Source organism: Anthonomus grandis, chromosome 5 (assembly GCF_022605725.1).
Source record: "Anthonomus grandis grandis chromosome 5, icAntGran1.3, whole genome shotgun sequence".
Classification (NCBI taxonomy): Eukaryota; Metazoa; Arthropoda; class Insecta; order Coleoptera; family Curculionidae; genus Anthonomus; species Anthonomus grandis.
Genome location: NC_065550.1, coordinates 33,084,601 through 33,109,159, shown reverse-complemented (window position 1 = coordinate 33,109,159; position 24,559 = coordinate 33,084,601). Strand labels below are relative to the sequence as shown.

General features: G+C 30.0%; 4 protein-coding genes across 7 annotated transcripts in view; 1 reads left to right on the top strand and 3 right to left on the bottom strand.

Annotated features, from left to right (window-relative positions):
• Positions 1-798: 798 nt before the first annotated feature.
• On the bottom strand, positions 799-5,398 carry LOC126736221 (post-GPI attachment to proteins factor 2-like). Its single transcript, XM_050440477.1, has 5 exons — positions 4,965-5,398; positions 3,220-3,381; positions 3,056-3,161; positions 2,781-2,999; positions 799-1,707 (listed from the first exon to the last, which is right to left on the bottom strand). Exons 1-5 carry the CDS (start codon positions 5,154-5,156, stop codon positions 1,544-1,546), a joined length of 843 nt encoding a protein of 280 aa, XP_050296434.1. The 5' UTR covers positions 5,157-5,398; the 3' UTR covers positions 799-1,543.
• Positions 5,399-5,538: 140 nt separating this feature from the next.
• On the bottom strand, positions 5,539-6,616 carry LOC126736719 (surfeit locus protein 6 homolog). Its single transcript, XM_050441234.1, has 2 exons — positions 6,404-6,616; positions 5,539-6,343 (listed from the first exon to the last, which is right to left on the bottom strand). The coding sequence occupies exons 1-2, from the start codon at positions 6,522-6,524 to the stop codon at positions 5,577-5,579; spliced, it is 888 nt and encodes a 295-aa protein (XP_050297191.1). The 5' UTR covers positions 6,525-6,616; the 3' UTR covers positions 5,539-5,576.
• A 171-nt stretch (positions 6,617-6,787) lies between these two features.
• The window catches only part of LOC126736715 (nose resistant to fluoxetine protein 6-like), a 48,176-nt gene continuing 30,404 nt past the window's right edge, over positions 6,788-24,559 (bottom strand). For 2 of the 4 annotated variants that reach the window (XM_050441228.1, XM_050441227.1), the window contains exons 2-12: positions 23,163-23,360; positions 17,563-17,768; positions 17,256-17,511; positions 14,890-15,071; positions 14,672-14,832; positions 7,851-8,019; positions 7,599-7,792; positions 7,412-7,541; positions 7,171-7,363; positions 6,976-7,118; positions 6,788-6,924 (exon numbers count right to left, since the gene is read on the bottom strand). In XM_050441228.1, coding sequence (XP_050297185.1) covers positions 6,805-6,924; positions 6,976-7,118; positions 7,171-7,363; positions 7,412-7,541; positions 7,599-7,792; positions 7,851-8,019; positions 14,672-14,832; positions 14,890-15,071; positions 17,256-17,511; positions 17,563-17,768; positions 23,163-23,331 — 1,923 coding nt within the window. In that variant the 5' untranslated portion in view covers positions 23,332-23,360 and the 3' untranslated portion in view covers positions 6,788-6,804. Of the gene's footprint in view, positions 6,925-6,975; positions 7,119-7,170; positions 7,364-7,411; positions 7,542-7,598; positions 7,793-7,850; positions 8,020-14,671; positions 14,833-14,889; positions 15,072-17,255; positions 17,512-17,562; positions 17,769-23,162; positions 23,361-23,648; positions 23,990-24,100; positions 24,195-24,559 lie in introns of those variants that run through there. The other 2 variants (XM_050441229.1, XM_050441226.1) reach the window with 2 other exon arrangements.
• LOC126736717 (RNA polymerase II-associated factor 1 homolog) lies at positions 8,166-14,468 on the top strand. Its single transcript, XM_050441232.1, has 4 exons — positions 8,166-8,356; positions 8,417-9,261; positions 13,544-13,744; positions 13,803-14,468. The coding sequence occupies exons 1-4, from the start codon at positions 8,280-8,282 to the stop codon at positions 14,345-14,347; spliced, it is 1,668 nt and encodes a 555-aa protein (XP_050297189.1). The 5' UTR covers positions 8,166-8,279; the 3' UTR covers positions 14,348-14,468.

Here is a 24,559-nt window from a genome sequence, read left to right as displayed (position 1 = left end):
AATGTCTATAAAAACCTGGTAGTACCACTACTTTCCTATGAAGTAATAAACTGGAGAGGTACCTACAATACTCATATTGACTTAGGTTAAAAACAATACAAAATTACATAGCAGAAGTTATTCTATGAAAACCTAGATTATACTCGACTGATACATTGTATAATACTGTACTAATATTGGAACTATTTACACCATTTGTAGCTTATTAACAAAACTGATTGAAAAAAATGTGAGAAATGTCTGTATGATTTATAAAATTTATTTATTTATTTAAAATATGCAAAATTTATAACTTCCTAAACCATTAACCTAAAATCTCTACACTATTAATGCAAACTTATGAAGATATTTAGTAACTCCCAGAAATGTCTGCAGATAAATAAAAATTCCGTTATAAGTTATATCGATCAAAGCTCCAAATTTGATGACGAAATTCGTTTTTTGGGATCTCAAGTAGATTCTTACTGATTTTAATAAAAAAACTACACTCTATCATTAATATTAGCAACAGTTTGATATGATAGACGCCTAAATATTCAAATTATACCGAATGATTCTGAAAACCTTAATTACAATTTTTCAAGAAGTAAATAGACAAATAAAATGAAAAGCTAACACTTTGCTTAAAACAGGAAGTAATTTCGATTTTTCGTAAATTTCAGATAACCACAGTTTCCAGCCAGTGACTGCTTCTTGTGGTCGACGACAGATGCAGCCTAATGAATGATCACCGGAGCAAATCTAAAATTATTATGAATGAGTGTGTAAATTTGTACTGGTAATAAAACACATCAAATCTAAAGATTGCAATTGATTATTTATTCCTTTTAATTCGACAATAATAATTATTATACAATTTGTAAGGGTTTCGCCATATGTTGCAAAGTCAACGTGCTCCGCAAACTGGCACTAAAAAGTACAACCACAGCCTCTTAAATGTATTTTTTAAGATCATGCATTTGGCAGAGTATTAATTGTACTCGACTATTGCTTTTTTTAAGAACTATACAGTGTGTGATTGATCTGGTAGGTATTTATTGCTTTAGATCATTAATTTAGTGATTTATTATTATTGGGGAAAAGCGGGTTTATTGTGCATAAATTGGCTGTTTAAACATTTCTAATCTATTAATAAATATATTATGGAAGTATCATCAGCCAGCCTTAAATAGTGTAATATTCCTCTTGTCATATGCAAGGTTTTAAAGAATGTTTGGTTCAAAAATTTTGCATGTACTGGGCGGTTTTTTATGATCCAATATAAAAAACAACCCTGTACATCTCTCAAAATGGCAAACATATCACAATATATTATTTAAAATTTTATTAATATTTACATACTTAGACTCTATATAAACGATACTGAATGGTCTTAAGCCTTTTGTTGCATTGGAATTATTTGGCAGAAAAACAATTAAAAAAATGACTAGGATTGTTCCTACAATTAGTATCACAAAATCGACTCTATTAAAATCTAATACGTTTGCTGCAAAATCAGGTTGTGCTCCTTTAAATAATTATCACCCTCAAATTGATCTTAAAATTACTCTACTTTATGGTGAGTATCTCCGGAACACTCTTTTTCACTAGGAACTATGTATTTTCCCACCATCAGTTCCTCAGTGGGAAAATCCAGAATAACTGAGATGTGGAAAGCCATGTTAGCCCCTGCTATGACATATTCACATAGGGCAAACATACTAAAAGCTGTAAAAAAAAATTAATTAATTTATTTATGAATGTTACAAAAAAATACAAAGATTCATTGGCAATCAGCTTAGTTTATAAATGAAGCCCAAATAAAGCTCCCAGAACAGGCTTCAAAGGTTGAAAGAAATCAAGGACATGTAGCTCATTGCTTAGTTTAAATATTCGAGGAATTAATTAATTTCTGGGATAGTTTGTCCTGTAAAACGGTACAAGGGAAATTTGGATGGAACATGAATTGCAAGATGGTACATGTAAAGTCAGATATGGAAAATCTATGGAATGGACACTAACCTACTATAGAGAATCTTAGAATGAAATTTTTGATTATTGAAAAACTTGTAGTGAATGTACCTGCAACATTTACGCCGAACTCTTTCCAATTTGTAGATATGATGTATAGTTTGTTCTCCAGACAGAGGAGACATACTCCAAGTGGGTTCTAACAAAGGCAAATTACAGTGTTTTAATGGAGGTACTGTAATTAAAATTTCTGGTACTACGTTTAATGAATCCTGACAACTGGATTAAAATAGAAAAACTGCTTAAGTTGTGAGAATTAAAATGATTTATAGAGAGTATATTCATGACTTAACTGGTGTACACAGAGCCAAAATAAAAGTTTTACCAGAACACTGAAAAGAATTACTGTAAGGCCAGAATTCCTGGGGATTTTGATACAATGATGCCTTAGTGTTTCTAATATAGACCTCACAACAAGGCCTAGTTCAAATATTCCACTGTGTGTGCAAAATGTTGGTAATCAAGGGGATATTTAGACTCTTTGTATTGTTCGTGAGCAGCCTTTTTCTGAATAATTTGTGATCTAGAATCCTTGGAAACTTCCTATTAAATCTTTTTAAATGTGTCCAAAATATAAGAAATATTTTAACATTTCCTCAATGGTTATATAAGAAGTTGTTCCATGGTACAGATCCAAGATGTTCATTTAAACTGGTGAAGTCCTAATAGTAACCAGTTCCATGTGGGTCATTAAAATAAAATAACTTCTTGGCTCACCTCATTTTGGGTGATTTATAGCCAAAATAAATTCATACTGTACAATGCCTTACCCATTCTGTAGCACAAGAACCGATGCTGCAGGAAAAATATAACCAGTCCGGCTGTACAATACAGCGAAAGTACCAGAAGGTTCTTTTTGTACTTTAAACCCTCCTGGATTGATTGCAGATCTTTTCTGGTTTCCGCTGCCATTTTTGTACCCTGGATACAGGCCACCATGTAAGTCAAACTGCTCACCATGAAAATTATAAACAACTTCTCATGTATTGCTATAATAAGTAAAAAATTAGTTGTTGCTTCAAATCCTGGCAGGGAGAGCACTCACGATAATTCTCTTTATTTGAAATGTAAGTGACTCCACATAGGGCTGCAGTTTCAATCAAGTTTAATACGTATGCCAGGTTTAACCATAATTGAGCTTTGGTTTTTAGCTAAATTTGGGTTAAATTAGATTCTAATAATTAATAAATTGTGTAATCAAGCACTTACATTTGGTTCAGCTAAAGGATTGATCTTTTTTAGTTGATATGCATTGTATACAGCTGATATTATAACTCTTGGTCCAATATGGAGGGCAACGCTGATTCTCCATATGTACCTTTGTGGACTTACCCCAGTAATGGCACTTATTGACGGGACAATATTGAAAACCTAAAAGTTATGAAGAGTAAATATAGAAGAAAGTCTTAAAGTCTGTTCATGTTTAGAGGGTCTGCAGACTACAGTAAAGAGTAAAATACTAATAAAGAATAATGGATTCTAGTGAATGATGAAATGGACAAAATAAGAAGTTTAGTTGAATTGGTCTGTCCAAGTATTTGATCAACAAAAACTGGCAGATACATTTGGATGCTACTTCTCAACAGAAATCAAAGTACTAGTGGTAATAAAGAATCTTAAGAATAAGACATCTCTTAGCACTCACTTAATATCAGTAAAAGTCATTAAATCTGTTGCACATGAAGTGGTTGAACTATTATTAATATAGCCTTGTTATCAGGGATATCTATAACATATATCTTTATCAAAAATAGCTAGTAAGTAATTCCAGTTTTTAAAAGGGTCAATCACATGCTCTACAACAGACTTGAATCACCAGTGGTTGGGCTTGTACATTTTATAAGGAAGAAATTGGATGCCAAATATTGTTACTGGCATATTTTTTGATCTTTGGAACCAAAGTACATCATTAGGAACTTAGGAGAAATTGTCTGTGAATAATAATGTATTTTTTAACCAGATAAAAAATGATGGTAGATATAAATGAGTTAAATCTGACAATGTCAACATAAGTGCTCCACAGGGATTCATTCTAGCAACATTATTACTCTTTCTATTCATTAATGACTTAGCAATGCCTGGTATCACCGTAAAGTTTGCCGATGAAACTTCAGTGGGAATAGCTGCTAGTGATGAACAGACTCTCAAATAAACAACTTATCCTAAATGAAGAAAAGACTGTCCAAATACATTTCTATATTTAATATAGTAAAGTTCTTGGACTCATATGTGGATAGCATGATAAATTGGGCTACACAGCTAGACTACATTTACTCAGGATTGGGAAAACCATACTATGCTTTTAAAATTCAAAAAACTCTGTACCTTTACTTCATGTTTACTAATAGGACAAGCCAAAGACTATTTGCATCCCAAAAATAAATAATTTGACTGCTGTATAGTTTAAAATCACAAGAATTTCAAGGAGCATTTATAATACTGATGTTAACTTCTATATATCTTATTTATAAGTGCTTGCTCGATGTATTTAGAAACAAAGCTAAATTCTCTAAGAACAATAAGCTGGACAACTACAGTACAAGAAATTCTGTCTTTGTTTTTAGAAAACATAAAACTTTACAGTATGAAAAGTCTCCTCACTATGCCTGTATGAAAACGTATTAAATACATAATTGTTTAACCAATTTAAGAAGATACATTAATTTAATAAAATGTCATTCTTGTTTGAAGAGTGGTGCATTTTAATAAGATTTAACATTATTGGAAATATATAAATATATTTAGGTTTTTGATTCTTTGTAATCACATGTTGAACACAGTGGTGATGCATTACTGTTGAAACAAAATTTGCATTTTATTATGTCGGGAAAGAACTTCCTTCTAAGAAAGTCAAAGTCTATAATGAACTTCTTCAATAAAATAATAATAAAAATGAACTTTTAAGCACCAAATTGATAAAATCACATGAATGAACTTAATATAAATTGAATTACCCTGCAATGAGTCTCGTGTACATCATCAAACTGAAATATATAAGCGGACACCAGACAAATAACGAGAGCTGCCAGCGGAATGGTTACTGTGCAAAGACACACATACTTAAAGTTGATTCGATAATGAATAATCATCTCTCCTTTACTCTCGTTCCTTTCTGGGATTGTATTGGGCATTATTTGGCTTTCCATGTTTTAAACACTATGAGATTCTATTGTAAATTCTACTGTTACAGCAGAGAAGTTTTAGTGGGGCTCTTGGCAATTTAATTCCTCATCGATTTTTGGTGTGAATTGATATAAGATTCCTTGGAAAGCATGCCATTCTGACATTTTTTTGATAAAAACAGGGTTGTTTTAATTTATATGTTTAATAAACAATTTGGTTGTAAGATATAAACATAAAAAACAGATGATAAGATGAACGGTCACAGTGACAGTGACAGCCCTGACAACCTTCCCCCCTTCACCCCCACTGTTAGTCAAATTTGATAAGAGATGGCACACCCTACCACAAAAGTTCCAATATTGAACAAAATTCCAAATATTTTAATAGAATAATTCAAACTCTATCTTACTAATTTGAAACTTATTTATTAAAATTTGTACATCTTAAAACCCAGGTATAATTTTCCCTCTCTTAGCAGCCCCCTTAAGCTTCTTAACTTTCTTGTCTTTCTTCCTCTTATCAATATTTTCCTTCCTCTTCTTTTGCTTTTCATCCTTGGACTTTTGCACCCCTTGAATTCTTGCCTCCCACTTCTTCTTGCTTGACCTAATTTTCTGTTCTTTTTTATCTACTGATTTTTTTAATAAAATCGGGTCATCTTTTACTTTTTGACCCTCGGCTTTGGCCAGCGCATTTTTCCAAGCAGTTTTTTCTTTAATTTCTAATACCTTATGGGTTTCCCCGCTCTGTTCTAGCTGTTCCAGTTTAGACTTTTGTTCTTTGAGTTTGTTTAGTAGTTTTTCAGGGTCTTTTTCTTGTTTTTTTACCTTTTTCTTCCCTAAATTGGCAAAGTCTATTTTAGAAAACACTAATTTATTCTCACTATTAAACACTGGCTTCTTTTCATTGCTCACTTCTGGGGTATTAGTGTCAGGTTTAATTTCTTCATTTTTCACTGTTTGTTTGGCTGCTCTCTTCAATTTTAACTCAGCATTCCTTACATCCTGTTTACTTTTCTTCTTCATACGGTTTTTAAGGTTCTTTTTCGCAAGTTTTTCTTTATAGGACAGCTTCTTCTTGCTTGTTATGGCTTTCAGCCTCTCCTCTAGCTCATGCAAAGATGTGGCCCTTGTTTTTTTATCTCCTCCATTTAGCAGTAAGGGTCTTTTTTGGGGGTTATTAGGATCGCTTTCCTCATCCTCTTCTGCATCTAAAATAAGCCAAAGTAGTGTGAAAACTAATTAATGTAACTCAAAGGGTACCCCCTTACCTCTCCTCTCAGGAATTGCTGATATTGTCAATAGATTAGTGATAAATCTGCTTTCACTTAAAATTAATTGTTCAATCTTTTTTGCGTCAAATTTATTGCGTTCTGGCTTAGTTAACTGCATTTTTAAAAGAAATATTTAAAAAGAAAATTCAAACATGTGAAAAGTAAACAGAAAACAAATTTTGAGGTTAAGCTGTCAAATCTCATTGACACGTGTCAAAATAGTTGGAGTTTCTTCTTGTGTTTCGGGTGTCCACCGCTTGGTGGACCTCTGGTCTAAGCAATTTAGGAGTTATGGTGGAGTTACTTTTGACACTTTTAAATTTCTAGGCGGGAATAAGCATTTTTCCGTTTTTCTTGTTATATTTCAATTAAATCACAATAAAACTAAGGAATTTTATTTATTTGACATTTACAAGGCCTAATTTAATACATTTATATACATTTTGAAATGGCATCTCTACGAAAAGCGTGAGTAATATGGCAAAGAAGAGGATAGAAATAGTTTCCATAGGAGGCAACTGAAAATAGCAAAAATTACCATATAATTTAAAAAAGACAGTTTGGCGTACCATCATGAAATGATTGAACTCCCCAACGTACCGCGTGACGCCAACATTATAAAAAAATACCGGAAATTGTACGAGATAAACCCCGTAAGCGATCTTGGTGAATATCCGGAAATATTTCCAGGTTAAAACTGCAGTAAACCAACCTAAAAATTCCATTAAAAGTGACAGATAAATGGGAAATAAATTATAAAGTACTTCCAAATCCATTTTCCACGGCATAAATAACCCAAGCCACTGCACCGCCCCAAGTAAACGGATATATTGCCCCATATAATGCGGCTTCTAAGTTATTATATTCATAATTTCCTATGCACATTTTCATTGGGGCAAACCAGGTTGTAAACCCTAAAATGTAGGCTAGAGCCCATATTGGAGTAACTAGTTTATTCTGAAAACAACATTGTTAACATAGGATTTCTTATCAATTACCCTTTACCTTTAAAAGAACATGATGGCAACTCTGATATTTTAAAATCCATGCTAAGAACACACCCATTAAATATATGGAAGCTCTATGAGTAGGTAAGATATACGAATAATCAGCTGTATCAAACATTCTGGATATTCTAAAACTTAACCCTTTAAAAAAACGTATGAAAAATACCCCAAAGCCTCATACTTACGGTATTCCAAAATGTACTACATGACTTAAATTATAGTAGTAAGTATTAATAAATCTTAAGGCTGTAGAAACTAATGCAAAAAATGCCATAAGGTAGAGCCCTTTGGCTTTTGATCTCCAAAGGAGCAAAACAAAGATAGGCGTAACTAGAAAGAGCTGCATGTCGATCCCAAGCTGGTGGGTATGCGTTAAGCACTAAAACAACATCAACTGACACACACGCGCCTATTTATTAATTAATTAATTAACAAACCATATTTTTAAATCCAAAATAATTATGAACAAACAGCAAGTTTCGCCACATATGCTGCTTGCATAAGTCCGAATGGTGAGTAATCACCATAGGCCATAGGGGCCCTGCACCCATATATGGCAACAAATAAGTACAAAATAGAATTACAGTTAACAATCCTGGTACTATTCTGAAAAATAAACAGGTAAAGAAAATAGTGTATTTGAAGACTCCTTAGCCTATAAATGGCGTCTGTATAAAGTAGTCTGTAAAGAGTGCCTTAAATGACTCTCTATTGTCACTTGTCATTTCTGACGCATGTCAATCCCTGGTAACCTCACTTTTTTTTGACAACTAGTTGTTTTCTTTTAAAGGTTTGTTTATGAGGTTTTATTAATTATTATTAAATTGTGCCTTAAAAGACGCCCTCTTGGCACAATTTATATAAAAATGCCTCCAACTATTCAAACTGGCTCCAATCCCGTGGAAAAACGACCGGAAAGACCGACAAAACCAGTGGAAAAAAGGTAGTAGTAACACAACAGCCTGCATTACCCCCTCAATATTTCTCATTAATTTTCTTTTAGATCGGAACTGATATGTAAAGTGAAATACTGCAATACCCTGCCGGATATACCGTTTGATCTTAAGTTCATTTCATACCCCTTTGAATCATCAAGGTTCATCCAATATAACCCGACTTCCCTGGAGAGAAATTACAAGTATGAAGTGCTCACCGAGCACGATTTAGGGGTGAACATCGACCTGATTAACAAAGACACGTACGCTATTGAATCTGGGGTGCATTTAGACCCAGCAGATGAAAAATTACTGGAAGAAGACATCCTTACACCTCAAGACTCCAAGAGGTCTCGACACCATTCTAAATCAGTGTCATGGTTAAGGAAAACTGAATATATCTCAACAGAACAGACCCGGTTCCAGCCGCAAACTGGACCAGAAAAGGTTGAAGCCAAAGTTGGTTTTAGCATTAAAAAATCATTTAACAGCGAAACCCTTTACATGGACAGAGACTCTCAAATTGAGGCCATTGAAAAAACATTTGCGGACAGTAAAATACCTATCGAGAAACATTATAGTAAACCCAACGTGGTTCCCGTGGATATTTTACCAGTTTATCCAGATTTCAACTTGTGGAAATATCCATGTGCTCAAGTTATTTTCGATTCAGATCCTGCACCTATCGGCAAAGGTGTACCGGCCCAAATAGAGGAAATGTCTCAAGCAATGATCAGGGGTGTGATGGACGAAAGTGGAGAACAGTTTGTCGCATACTTCTTGCCCACCGAGGAGACTTTGGCCAAACGAAGGGAAGATTTTGCCAATAATATACCTTACCAAGATGACGAGGAGTATGAGTTTAAAATGGCCAGGGAGTATAATTGGAATGTTAAGAGTAAGGCAACTAAAGGTAGGTGAAAATCTATGTTTTTATGGCTATTTTGGTTTGAAGGTCCAAGAGAAAGAGACTTCTTAATAAAGAAATTTAGATTTCTTTTATGATTTAATGAGAAACCTAATTTTTTATATTATAACATAATAATATTATTTTAATCAGTGATATTCAGTAGTAACAAGGAAATAGGCTAGAATTAAGCAGCAGTGGATATTTGGTAAATCCTAACATAATATATATTCAAATCTGTACAATTCCCAACAAAAAAACAAACAAACAAAAATAAAAAATATACAATGCTTACTTAGGTAACACTTTTTGGAAATGTCATAATTGTTTTTATTTCTGTAGGTAATTTCTTATATACTTTTGAAGCCTGTTATATGGAATTATAAAGGTCTTTGTTAGTTCATACATTAGATAAATACTACTATGGCGCTGCACAAAATATATATGAATATTTTTTGTATATGGAATTGTTACATTACAGGAACCTCATACTGAAAACAAATCTAGAAAATGTGATTTCTGCATCTGTATCTTACAGCTGATCCCATTGGTATTATTTTTTTGTAATATGTTACTTTCAGTCTAGGCTCTCGTCTATAATACTCAATGGATTTCACTCTCTCTAGTTGCATTTTACAAATTTCTGTAAATCAGAGTTAATGTGTTCTTCCAAAGTTTTTTTCTCAATCTATACTATAAATTGAAGCAGTATGTGTAGTATAATATTTTTAGCCGAGAGAGTCTAAGGCTAAGCACACATATACACTATAACAAGCATTAGACTCAACTGCATGTAAAAAGTCAAAAATTTTTTCCAGGAATATATAAAATATAATAATAATTATTGATCATGATTAAACTCAATAGTTTTTTTAAAACCTGTTAAAGAAGTAATTTCTTCCAGGCAGTTGACACTCTTTTGTAACGACCTCAACTGCCTGGAAGAAATTATTGATTTTCTTAGAACATTGAAAGGCCTTTCAATGTTCTAAGTTGATTTTTTTTATTTTATAAGCAGTTGAGTCTACACTCTTCTTCTTTAATTTTTTTGCTCTCTTTATAGCCTGTAAGGCAAAACGTCCCGGTTCAATAGTTTCTTTCTGGTGATTGACGTCATTAAAAAAGAAGAATCTTATTAATAATTTCTAAATATGAATGAACCAGTACAAAGATGAGACGAAAATATAAGGTTTTTTCATGCAAAATCCATTAGACAATCAAAAATATTAATTCGTCATAATTTTTGTGGTCAAAAACATTGTCTTAATAAAATTACGTATGCTCCTTCTTCACAGGACAATCAGTATTTTCCAGAGAGCCGATATATTCATTTAGTTTAACATATTGTTTTCTGTTACATCAATATTATCTTATTAGGTTAAGACTAGGACCCCTAAACTTGGACGACTTCCAAAGTTTGTTTAAGTCAGTACCACTTTTTATATATGTGACTACAATACTATTCCGTCTAGAAATACTTATAACTTTTATCCTTTTTAAATAATCGTGCTTTTTTCAAGAGTTCCATATTGAACTTAATATAGTGGTTCAGGTAAACCCTGTTACTTTCTAAAAATTCTAAGCGTTTAGAATTCAGAGCAAATCGATTTGGAACCTTTAGCTTATCTTTAACAACTTCCTTTTTTCTATTTTTTTACGTTTTCTAAGGTTTTCCGTCTGTTTAAATCCAATGCCATACTACTGTTTAATTGGGATTTTTGTATGCATAATTTCGTGTTTTAGATAATTATTTACTTGCTCCTCATACATTTCAAACACAATATTGCACATGTTATCCATCTCATTTAAATTAGCCATAACATTATCATAATTGAAGACCACAGGGGAAAAACGTGTTAAGTCAAGAAATTTGTGAAATCGAACTAATCAGAAAAAATGATAGGTTAAAAGGTATATTATCTATAATATACACGGCCATAACAGCCTATTTAACAGGTGCGTATAGTTCGTGAGAATGTAGCAGTTGAAGAGCGAGTTTGCAAGAATGCGTTTGTTTCTCTACATGGTTTAACAAGACGTAGAATAGAAACCATATAAAAGAGTCTCCAGATGAGTGGAACTGTACCTATTGATAAACGCGGCAGACATTTGAAACTGAAAGTGTTGAAACTAAAAACAAAATTTTAGAACACATTTAAAGTTTCAAGGCTAGATCAAGCCACTACACTCTTAATAAAACTAAGAGAATTTATTTATCTGCCGAGTTAAATGTGAAAAAAATGTATATATATGTTTAAAGAAAAATTTCCTCAAGTTAAGGCTAGTTATGAAACTTACCGCTCCATATTTTGCAGCAAGTTTAATATATCCTTTGGATATCCCCGTAGTGATACTTGTAGCTTCTACGACCAATTAAAAGTACAGATTGATGCATGCCAAGAGGAAAAGGGCATTAAGCATTTGATGTTTCAACAAAAACTACATCTAGCCGAGGTATTCTACGCACGTAAAAAGCAGGCCAGGTTGGGGAGTCAACCTGGCAGACACAGAAGCAATATGCATGGATTTATCCACGAATGATGTGTACTACAGCCGGCAGTTATCATTATTTTCATTTATTGTACACAAACTCTCAAATTCTGAAGTATTCTTCTATGCTTATCCTGAGACAGTAGGAAAAAAGGGCGCGAACGAAGTCTGCTCATTTTTATTTGATTATATTACCTTGAAGTTACCTGCTGAAGTTAGAAATTTACAGATATTCTGTGATTCGTGCTCCGGACAGAATAAGAACTTTCCAGTGTTCAAATTTTTACATTACTTAGTCCATCATCATTCCAAGCTTGAGTCCATTGAAGTCACATTCCCCATTCGAGGTCACTCCTACATGGAATGCGATAAGGATATGGGAATCTTAAACGGAAAGTTTCGGGCGGAAGTACCGGATGACTGGTGTAAACACATAGAAACCGCTCGTTTAAAGCCCGCACCGTTTCTTGTTGAAAAAGTTGATCGTTATATGATTAGAAATTGGACAGATTTTCTATCTGCAATGTATGTGAAAAAATGTCCTTTCACCACACGTCCAATCCGGCAATTAAAAATTACCAAGGAACATCCTCGCTTAGTTTTTCATCGAGATACTTACAATGGTCTTTGGAACTCGTCAGTTATTGTACCTCCAAGAAAAAAGAGAATCACTGGTCCGCCGCTACCCGACGACGGTCAGTTTTACCACCCACCAGTCGCAACTTTTGGTTAGTAGGCTCGTTTTGACTTTTGCAACAATTTAATTATCAGTGATTTTTTTTTATACAGATGATACACCTATCTTTTGGAAAAATACAAGGACCTGCAGAAGCTTAAAAAATTTTGCACCCCAGAGAGTCAGCTTTTTTATTCTAATTTAAAACACAAGTAGATACAACTCCTTGGCTTGATGAGTTATGGCTGATTGTCACTAAATTACATGCTTAATTAATACTTTGTTTTTTACAGCTTTTTTTAGTTCATCCCATAAAAACCGAACCCAGAAGAGAAGTTTTATTGTTTCTAATATAACAACCATTCTTTTATCAATACCTACATATAAATAAAATAATACATTATAATTTATGTTTGGTAAATAAATAACAGAGTATAAATAATTATTTAAGCAAAATTTAAATATAAATTAATCAATCGCCACTGACTTAGCAGTTTGTTTCTTTCATTGTATAAGTATATACAATGAAAGAACGTGCTAAGTCAGTGACATAACACCTTTTTCCCCGGTATTCGGAGTGGTTTGAAACATCGACACATTGTGGTGAAGTACCAGTTTGATATTATATTACAAAATGTCATTGAGGACATAGAGCAAGGTCATAGCTTCAATATGATGGCAAATAAATAACCATTTTGCAAGCTGTGTAATTATCGTAGCGTTTCTAACCTTAAAATTCGTTTCCTGTCAAAAAATAGAAAAATGACTTGGCACGTTTTTCTCCTGTGGTCTTCAATTGTAAAATTTGGTTGGTCTGGACTCTTATTCTGACATTTGCTGCAGAACTAATAATTATCTTTTAACCTACATAACTTTTGATATATACTGATCACAAAACTTTACTGGAATGCAAATAAACAACATTTTTTCTAGAACTATTTTCGCACTGACACACAATTTTTAGTGTCTTTAGTTAATAGGTAGGCTAAGTGTGTTTATTACGTTCAACAGTTTCTATGTTTAATTTTCTCAATTTAGGTACCTAAGTCCTGCTTTAAACTTTAAGCCATATTTCCAACTATGATCTTACACGATCTATTTGTCAATTAAACTTTATTGCAGGATATGAAGAAAACTACTTCTTTGTGGTACGGCAAGACGGTGTATACTACAACGAGCTAGAAACCAGGGTGAGACTGAGTAAGAGGCGACAAAAGGTCGGCCAGGCACCGAGCAATACTCGCCTGGTAGTAAAACACAGAAGCATGAAAGCCGACGAGTTTAGAATGCATCGCTATAGGGAAAAACAACTTGAACCTCCCGGTAAGAATGTTCACTTAATAATAACCCTTGTATACAAGCGATTTATGTTTGAATTTAGGTGAGGACGACGAGGAACTTGAATTAGACGAACCAGAAGAAGAATTAGAGGTGGCAAACGAAAGTCAAGCAGAATCGGACCAAGAGGAGCAAAACAAGGAGGACAAACCTAAAGAGAGCGATAACGAGAGCGAGGGCAAACAATCCAGGGCGTCCTCGAGGGCGTCATCGAAAAAATCCGGATCCAGGTCGCGTTCTGGATCACGCTCCAAATCCCGATCTAAATCGCGTTCCAAATCGAAATCACCATCCAGATCCAGATCCGCTTCCAGTTCTCGCTCCAAGTCCAGATCGAAATCAAAATCGGCTTCCAGGTCTCCCTCGAGGGAAAGATCCCGTTCCAAGTCGGGATCCAGAAGTAGATCCCAAAGCAAATCACCGTCCAGGAGTCGCTCGCAGAGTAAATCGCCCTCGAGGTCACGCTCAAGGTCGCGTTCTAGATCGAAATCTAGGTCCAAGTCGGCTTCTAGGTCCAGGTCGGGATCTAGGTCCAGGTCTGCCTCCGGATCTAGGTCCGGTTCCGGGTCCGGGAGTGACAGTGAGTAGTAGTTTGATAAGGTTTTAAAAACTAATGTTCTTATTGTGAAATTGACATGTCATTTTTGTTGGATAATGTATTGATTATTGACTTATTATAGAACAATAAAGTTGGCTAATAATGTAGAAATAGTGTTTTTTTTTTCAAAGGCATTTTCCAAATTTTTGAAATAGGAAACAAAAAATCCAGGTGCGTATTTGAAAATTGAAAGGGACTTATAGGCTAATGACTTAATGGCTTGTTTTTCCACCTTAACTTTTTTTGTGCTAATTCAAATATTAGATGATAAGGATTTAAGTAAAAAAAATTGTCTTTTAATGCTAATCTCTTACCTAAAAAGCCTGTTAACCAACTTTTCCTTAAAATTTATCCCCTTGGTCTTCTCCAGTTCACTAAAAAGGGCGTTCGCATTCAAAAGTCCACTGATCAATAAAAAACAATCGGTGTAAATTATCGCATTTCTACCTATAACGGACCACTTCATTGCGTGACCCTAGAAAAAGCAAATTCACCTTATTCACCACTTTACTCCTATAAAATGTTTGCTTACTTCTGCCATTTGGGTTTTATTAATATAAGGATTGTATAAAGAAGCCATCGTTTTATGGGCCATCAGCAGTGCTAGGGCGGAGAAAAAACGCACCCCATGCACCGACTTATATTCCTTATCATTAACCGATAGCTGGAAGAGTTGTTTAAAGTTTTTCTGGATGGCAAATGAGGTCCATAAGCCTGGAAAAGATGCGTTTTTTATAAATATTAGTCCAAGGGCTCAAAAATGGATTATTTTATGAAAATATAGGTCTAGTATCACCAAATAGTATGTTGATACTTTCTGAAATAATTTAAAAAAAAAGTCCATATTTCAATTTCAGGTGATTTACAAAGAACCTCATAATTTCTTTGCTATTAGAGATAGAGATGTGATTCAAAAACTGGTATATGTACCGATTAAGAAACTAACTTTTATACACCAGTAAAAAAATTCGAGAAATCAAGAGTTTTTGAGAAAAATGAAATTTTCACTTTCTTGTTTTAAGTTATTTCCAAAAAACCTCATAATTTCATTGATATTAGACATAGAGACGTGATTTAAAAACTAGCACATGCTCCAATTAAAAAACTAACTTTTATGTATCTATGAAAAATCTCGAGAAATCAAGAGTTTTTGACAAAAATCAAAGTTTAACTTTTTTGTCATTTTGGTGTTTCAGGTCATTTTCAAAAAAGTTCATAATTTCCTTGCTATTAGAGCTAAAGACTTGATTCAAAGACTGGCATGTGACCCAGTTAAAAAAATAACTTTTATGCACCAATAAAAAAATTCGAGAAATCAAGAGTTTTTGAGAGAAATTTAATTTTCACTTTCCTGTCATTTGCTTGTTTTAGGTTATTTCCAAAAAACCTCATAATTTCATTGATATTAGACATAGAGACGTGATTCAAAAACTAGCACATGCTCCAATTAAAAAACTAACTTTTATGCATCTATGAAAAATGTCGAAAAATCAAGAGTTTTTGACCAAAATCAAAATTTAACTTTTGTCATTTTGGTGTTTCAGGTCATTTTCAAAAAAGTTCATAATTTCCTTGCTATTAGAGCTAAAGACTTGATTCAAAAACTGACATGTGCCCCAGTTAAAAAAATAACTTTTATACACCAATAAAAAAATTCGAGAAATCAAGAGTTTTTGAGAAAAATTAAATTTTCACTTTCCTGTCATTTGCTTGTTTTAGGTTATTTCCAAAAAACCTCATAATTTCATTGATATTAGACATAGAGACGTGATTCAAAAACTAGCACATGCTCCAATTAAAAAACTAACTTTTATGTATCTATGAAAAATCTCGAGAAATTAAGAGTTTTTGACAAAAATTAAAATTTAACTTTTTTTGTCATTTTGGTGTTTCAGGTCATTTGCAAAAAAGTTCATAATTTCCTTGCTATTAGAGCTAAAGACTTGATTCAAAAACTGGCATGTGCCCCAGTTAAAAAAATAACTTTTATGCACCAATAAAAAAATTCGAGAAATCAAGAGTTTTTGAGAAAAATTAAATTTTCACTTTTCTGTCATTTTTTTGTTTTAGGTTATTTCCAAAAAACCTCATAATTTCCTTGCTATTAGATATAAAGACGTGAATCAAAAACTAGCATGTTTTCCAATTAAAAAACTAACTTTTATGCATCTATGAAAAATGTCGAGAAATCAAGAGTTTTCGAGAAAAATCAAAGTTTAAATTTTTTGTCATTTTGGTGTTTCAGGTGTTTAACAAAAAACCTCATAATTTCCTTGCTATTCAACATAGAGACGTGATTCAGAAACTAGCATGTATTCCAATTAAAAATGTAGCTTTTATGCATCAATAAAAAATTTCGGGAAATCAAGAGTTTTCGAGAAAAATGAAAACTTAAGTTTTGGTAATTTTGGTGTTTTAGGTTTTTTTCAAAAAATTATAATTTCTTTGCTATTAAACCTAAGGACGTGAATCAAAAACTAGCATGGGCCCCAATAAAAAAAAACTGACCTTTATTCATCAATAAAAAATTTTGAGAAATCAAGGGGATCAAATTTGAGAAAAATCAAGATTTCCCTTTTTTTCATTTTCGTGTTTCAGGAGATTTAAAAAAAAATATTATAATTTCCTTGCTATTAAACATAGGTACCCCAATCAAAAAAGAAAGTTTTATGCATTAATAAAAAAATCTGAAGAATCAACATTTGTTGAGAAAAATCAGTTCGTTCTACTAACATCATCAAAAAAACGTCATAACTTCTTTACTTTAATAAAATACAGACTTGATTCAAAAACTGACAACTGTCTCAGTTAATTTAGTAACTTTAAGGCATCAATGTGTGTGGAGAATTCAATAATATTTGAGAAAAATCCATTTACAGAAATGTTGTAAGCACTTACCATTACAATGAGTTCTCCCATACAGTGCAGATGATACAACCACAAAAGCCATGATAATAAAAAAGTATGCTCTAGCCAAATAATCTCCCAAAAACAACGTTTTAACTTCTCCAGATATTTGGCATAATTTGGTCCTAATATCCGCCCTCACTCCCAATTTGGCATAAATAGCCCTGGATAAATCTTTAAAAGTACAGTGCCTTGGAATACAAAATCCCCATCTGGCATATGTGAAACCTGGTACCCTATGGATAGGCTTAAAAAAAATTCAAATAGGTTTTTTTTTAAAGCAAAAGTCGTCACATACGTCTTTAAATGTCTCCTTAATGCTATAATAGGAGTGAACCAATGTGGCATATTTTGCCAGTGCGGTACTTTTCCATAGTGGTTCCAAGTCGATTAGGGCCAAACAGTATTGGGCGGATGGTACCGTTAGGCATTGATCGAAGTTTCCGTATTGGTTTAGGTTTCCACTTAAAAGGCCGGATGAGGGTTTAGCAGTTGCATCAAATACTGGAAAGTTGGGAAAAAAGTTACTTGGTGGTATAGTCAAAATGATGAAAAAGATCCATCACTTATTTATATCAATGTTTTTAAAATTATATGAAATGTTTGAAATTGTATGAAAAAAAAATTGTATGAAATGTTTCTTAAGAAATGATTCAGGAATATTCCCTAGAGGTTTGGCATATTTAAACATTAGTAGAATTTTGGTGGTATGTTCCCTGAATGTTCAGGTTTATCAGAATATGTGTGTGAGTTGAGTTTCACTATTTGTTTAGAAAAATATATATATATATTAAAAGCTTTTACGTGTATATTTATCATTAATGAATTTTTTATAATAAACTATTTTACGTGAATATTTTAATGAATATTTTTGTCAATTTTTCAAGTCAGTCTCAGTCAAACTTCTAAAAAATTTGCTAAAATAAAAAGTAAAATAAAAGAGCTTAGGTAAGTATTTTCCAAATTTGTAATAAATAATTTTTTTCAAAAAAATTAAAATAAAAAATTTAATGTAAATATTCTAACGAATCAAATATCTATCTATTAAATTTCTCAAAAATTTAGATTTCAGTTAAATATTTTAACGAAGGAATATATCAATTTAATTTATCAACCATTTTACGTCAATATTTAGAAATTTGTAATAAATGAATATTTTTTCTCAAGAAAAAAACACACATTTACGTGAATATTTTACTAAACTATTTTCCCAAACTTCTCAAAAATCTTCTTAAAAAAATAATACAATCGAAGATTTTATGTAAATAATTCATAAATTTGTATTTTTATGAGAATATTTTAAGGAATAATTTTGAAACTAACTCTTTACAAAAACATTTGATTTTACATGATTATTTTCGAAATGTGAATAAATTAATTTTTGTTTCCAAATAAAATATTTTATGTGAATATTATATATTATTAAATGAATAATTCAATCGAAATTTTCAAGAATGTAAATATTATATGAATATTTTAATGAATGAATATCTCAATTAAATTTCTTATAAATTGTACGAAATTTTACGTGAAATTTTTCGAAATTTGTAATGAATAAATGTTTTTTTTGCAATAAATATTTTTTGCGTCCTATGTAATGAATAATTCTGTCAAAATTCTCAAAATTTTAGATTTTACGTTAACATTTCAATCAATTTATTAAATGAATATTTCAATCAACTCTCAAAATTTGTCCTAGGTTTTAATTGAATATTTTAAAAATAATGAATATTTTTCCGAAAAAAAAATTAGGCTATTTCTCAAGAAATTAGATTTTACGTGCATATTTTCGAAATTTGTAATGATGCTGTTAATTTTAATTAAAAAAAAAACAAATAAAATAAACTATTTTACGTAAATACCTTGAATGAATATTTTGGAAATTTTTTTCAAAAATTTAGATTTTACGAGAATATTTTCAAAATATGTGATAAATGAATGAATTTTTTTTTTGAGAAAAAAAACAAACTATTTTACGTAAATATTTTGTAAATAATTTTATAAAACTCTCAAAAATTGGCCAAAATTTAAAAAAGAGATACAATGGAAGATTTTAACTGCATATTTTTACAATTTGAAATAAAGGAATTAAAAAAAAATTTTACGTGAATAATTTAATGAATAATTGTAAATTCGTAATTCGATTTTAAGTGAATTAATAATTCTGTTAATTTTTTGAAAAAAATATAGATTTTACGTAATATTTTCTACATTTATAAGAAATTATTTTTTTTGTAAAATTCCCTAAAAATATGCAAAAATTAAAACCAAATACGAGGTGCAAATTACGAAATTAAAAAAAAAATAGTACAGGAAATATTTAACGAATATTTCAGATTTAAATAAAATGACCATAATTTGAAAGCTTTGTCAAAGACGTTTAAAAAGACATTTAACAAATAAAGTATCTATCAAAATTTAAAAAAGAGATACAATAGACAATTACAATTTAAAATAAAGGAATTTAAAAAAAATTATTAAAATATTTTACGTGAATAATTTAATGAATAATTGTAAAATCGTAATTCGATTTTACGTGAATAAATAATTCCGTTAAATTTTTGAAAAAATACAGATTTTACGTAATATTTTCTAAATTTATAAGAATTAATTTTTTTTGTAAAATTCCCCAAAAATATGCAAAAATTAAAACCAAATACGAGGTGCAAACTACGAAATAAAAAAAAATATAGTAAAGGAAATATTTAAAGAATATTTCAGATTTAAATAAAGTGACCATAATTTGAAAGCTTTGTCAAAGACGTTTAAAAATACCTTTAACAAATCAAATATCTATATCAATTCTCTCAAAAATTTAGATTGCAGTTAAATATTTTAACGAATGAATATTTTAATTTAATTGATTATTTTTCGTAAATATTTAGAAATTTGTAATAAATGAATATTTTTTCTCAATAAAAAAACACACATTCACGTGAATATTTTAAGGAATAATTCTGTTAAATCGTTCAAAAAAATTATTTTACGTGAATAATTTAAATAAATTATTTTTTTCCACCAAAAAAAAAATTAAAATATAATATTTTACGTGAATATTTTCCTAAATTATTTTCCCAAATTTCTCAAAAGTTTCCTTAAAAAAATAAAACAATCGAAGATTTTGTGTGAATAATTCAGAAATTTGTATATTTTATGCGAATATTTTAAAGAATAATTCTGTCAAATGTTTCAAAAAATTTAGATTTTACTTGAATATTTCAATGAATAATTTATTTTACATTATTATTAAAATATTTTATATGAATCTTATACATATTTTAATAAATATAAATAACTCAATCAAAATTTTCAAAACTGTAAATATGTGAATATTTTAATGAAATCTCAATAAAATTTCTCATAAATTGTACGTAATTTTACGTGAATTATTTCAAAATTTGTAAGGAATAAATGTTTTTTTGCAATAAATATCTTTTGCGTCCTATGTAATGAATAATTCTGTCAAATTTCTCAAAATTTTAGATTTTACGTTAACATTTCAATCAATTTAATAAATGAATATTTCAATCAACTTTCTCAAAATTTGTCCTAGGCTTTAATTAAATATTTTAAAAATATTAAATATTTTTTTACAGAAAAAAAATTTATAAAATAATTTACGTGAGTTTTTTAATGAATAATTTTCAAATTTCTCAAAAAATTATATTTTACGTGAATATTTTCGAAATTTGTAATCATTGCATTAATTTTAATTTAAAATAAAATAAACTATTTTACGTAAATACCCTAATGAATATTTTTGAATTTCTTTTTTAAATTTAGATTTTACGAGAATATTCTCAAAATATGTGATAAATGAATGAATTTTTTTTTTTGAGAAATAAAAACAAACTATTTAACGTGAATATTTTTATAATTTGAAATAAAGGAATTAAAAAAAATATTTAAATATTTTACGTGAATAATTTAATAAATAATTGTACATTCGTTATTCGATTTTTTGATTAATTCGATTAATTTTTGAAAAAATACAGATTTTACGTAATATTTTCTAAATTTATAAGAAATAATTTTTTTTGTAAAATTGCCCAAAAATATGCAAAAAAAGTAAAACCAAATAAGAAGTGCAAACTACGAAATAAAAAAAAAATATAATAAAGGAAATATTTAACGAATATTTCAGATTTAAATAAAATGACCATAATTTGAGAGCTTTGTCAAAGACGTTTAAAAAGACATTTAACAAATCAAATATCTATATCAATTCTCTCAAAAATTTAGATTGCAGTTAAATATTTTAACGAATGAATATTTCAATTTAATTTATTATTTTACGTGAATATTTAGAAATTTGTAATAAATGAATATTTTTTTTCAAGAAAAAAACACACATTTACATGAATATTTTAATAATTTAAATAAATTATTTTTTTCCACCAAAAAAAAAAAATTAAAATACATTTGTTTACGCGAAGATTTTCCTAAATTATTTTCCTAAATTTCTCAAAAATTTCCTTAAAAAAATAATACAATCGAAGATTTTGTGTGAATAATTCATAAATTTGTATATTTTATGCGAATATTTTAAAGAATAATTCTGTCAAATGTTTCAAAAAATTTAGATTTTACTTGATTATTTCAATGAATAATTCATTTTACTTTATTATTAAAATATTTTATATGAATGTTATACATATTTTAATAAATAAATAACTCAATCAAATTTTTCAAAACTGTAAATATGTGAATATTTTAATGAATGATGAATGAAATCTCAATTAAATTTCTTATAAATTTTACGTGAATTTTTTCAAAATTTGTAAGGAATAAATGTTTTTCTGCAATAAAAATCTTTTGCGTCCTATGTAATAAATAATTCTGTCAAATTTCTCAAAATTTTAGATTTTACGTTAACATTTTAATCAATTTAATAAATGAATATTTCAATCAAGTTTATCAAAATTTGTTCTAGGTTTTAATTAAATATTTTAAAAATATTAAATATTTTTTCACAGAAAAAAAAATGTATAAAATAATTTACGTGTTTTTTTTTAGTGAAAAATTTTCAAATTTCTCAAAAAATTAGATTTTACGTGAATATTTTCGAAATTTGTAATGATTGCGGTAATTTTAATTTAAAATAAAAACAAATAAAATAAACTATTGTACGTAAATACCCTAATGAATATTTTTCAATTTTTTTTTTAAAAATTTAAATTTTACGAGAATATTCTCAAAATATGTGATAAATGAATGAATTTTTTTTTGAGAAATAAAAACAAACTATTTAACGTGAATATTTTTACAATTTGAAATAAAGGAATTTAAAAAAATATTTAAATATTTTACGTGAATAATTGTACATTCGTAATTCGATTTTACGTGAATGAATAATTCGATTAATTTTTGAAAAAATACACTTAAATTTTACGTAATATTTTCTACTTTTATAAGAAATGATTTTTTTTGTAAAATTCCCTAAAAATATGCAAAAATTAAAACCAAATACGAGGTGCAAATTACGAAATTAAAAAAAATATAGTAAAGGAAATATTTAACGAATATTTCAGATTTAAATAAAATGACCATAATTTGAGAGCTTTGTCAAAGACGTTTAAAAAGACATTTAAGGAATCCACAAAAAAAAGTTAAAAATTCACTTATATTTATAAAAAAATATAATGGAAGTTTTTACGTTAATATTTTAATGAATAATAGAATATTAACCATTTAATAATTTACGTGTATATTTTGGAAAATCTTAATTAAAAAGTCACATTTTCTAATTTAAATCAAAGACGTAAACCCTTCAATTTTCTCAACAAAGTACTCAAATTTCCCAAAAAATTGTTCAAAAATATATGCTAAAAGACTATTTCAGAAACCTAAGTAAAAAAATTTCCTATTTATCTCATATATAAGTAAAAACATACTTACGTTTGAGCGATTTAAAGTCGTTCCTCCTCACACCATCGAGGTGTCTCTGGTAAGCATCCTGACACTTGGACGATATAGTGTGATAGCTCAAATTGGAAAAAATGTCAAAAGGAAACGATTTCCACATATCAAAAATCGAAAAATCTGCATTAAAATGATCAGTTTTCATTTTATAAGAAGAAGAACCGTTGGTGGGACCTAAAAGTTGAATATTCCAACGAAAAAAAAATCATATAATGCAAGCGAATATTCCAGACAAGTAACTAATAGCGTATAGTACGTTCCTGGAATATTCTATTTAGTACTTTTTATGGTATGGACAAGCAAAAAAAAATAGAAGGACTTAAAGAACATTAGTATATAAGTTGACTATTTTCCTATAATCATAACTAGCATCCCTATATAAAAAAACCCGTGGGCCGCCACTGCTACATATAAAACACACAATTCTTTCTCTGACATTCATTTTTTATCTCCTTCACTTACTTATGCAGTCCCCAAATGCCGCATTATCACCGGCATTATGGTGAAATTCCGGCACTAAACCATTATCGGACCAACATGCACCAAAACTCACAAGAAAAACGTAATGAAAATAATACATTTTCCGCATTATTATCGGTGTATTTCGAACTAATAATACTGACTGCACACGACAAATTTTGCAAGTGACTTTATTGCCCAAGAGGTTGCTGCTTAATGGGGTAATGGTTGAAGGTGGATGTACAGGGTGTCCTCAGGGTCTGTTTAGGTACTAAGAAAATTTGAAAAAAAAAACGGATTTTTTGGGTATTTGGTGGCTTAAGAATGAGCTTTTTGGTTATAAGGGGTTTCTTGTAAAAATGACGAATTTCTCGTTTAAAAAAAAAAATGGAAAAATTACAAAGATAACTTAACTAAAATCCCACGTTTCCACATTTTTAAAATGATATAATTACCACTTAATTAGCTTTTCTTTTCTGGCCCAGAAGCACTTTGGGACACCCTGTACGTACATACTTAGAAAACAGAACCATAAACGAGACCTTGCTTTTACGGCTTACTTTACAAAGTCGCTTATGTACTGAAGTGTTGGTATATAAAATATATTGCCGCGCGAAATTTCGTAAGTTCGCTAATCGAATCAAATTTTCTTATAATGGCTCTGCACCAGGCATTGACCTGCTTGTATGTATTAGAAGTGATCGTTTATTAGGATAATAATTTCCCATATAATTAAAGTGAAGATTCTATGTATGACTTCAAGAACATTACTTTAGGAAAATGGTATATGTAGTGATGAAGTGGAAAGCAGTCAACAGGTTCAATTTTCTTGTTAATCAGAGGTATTATAAGAAATGGTAAGAAAATTTTGTTTTTTTTGTTATAATTGGGCCTAACTACTTCAGATCGTAATT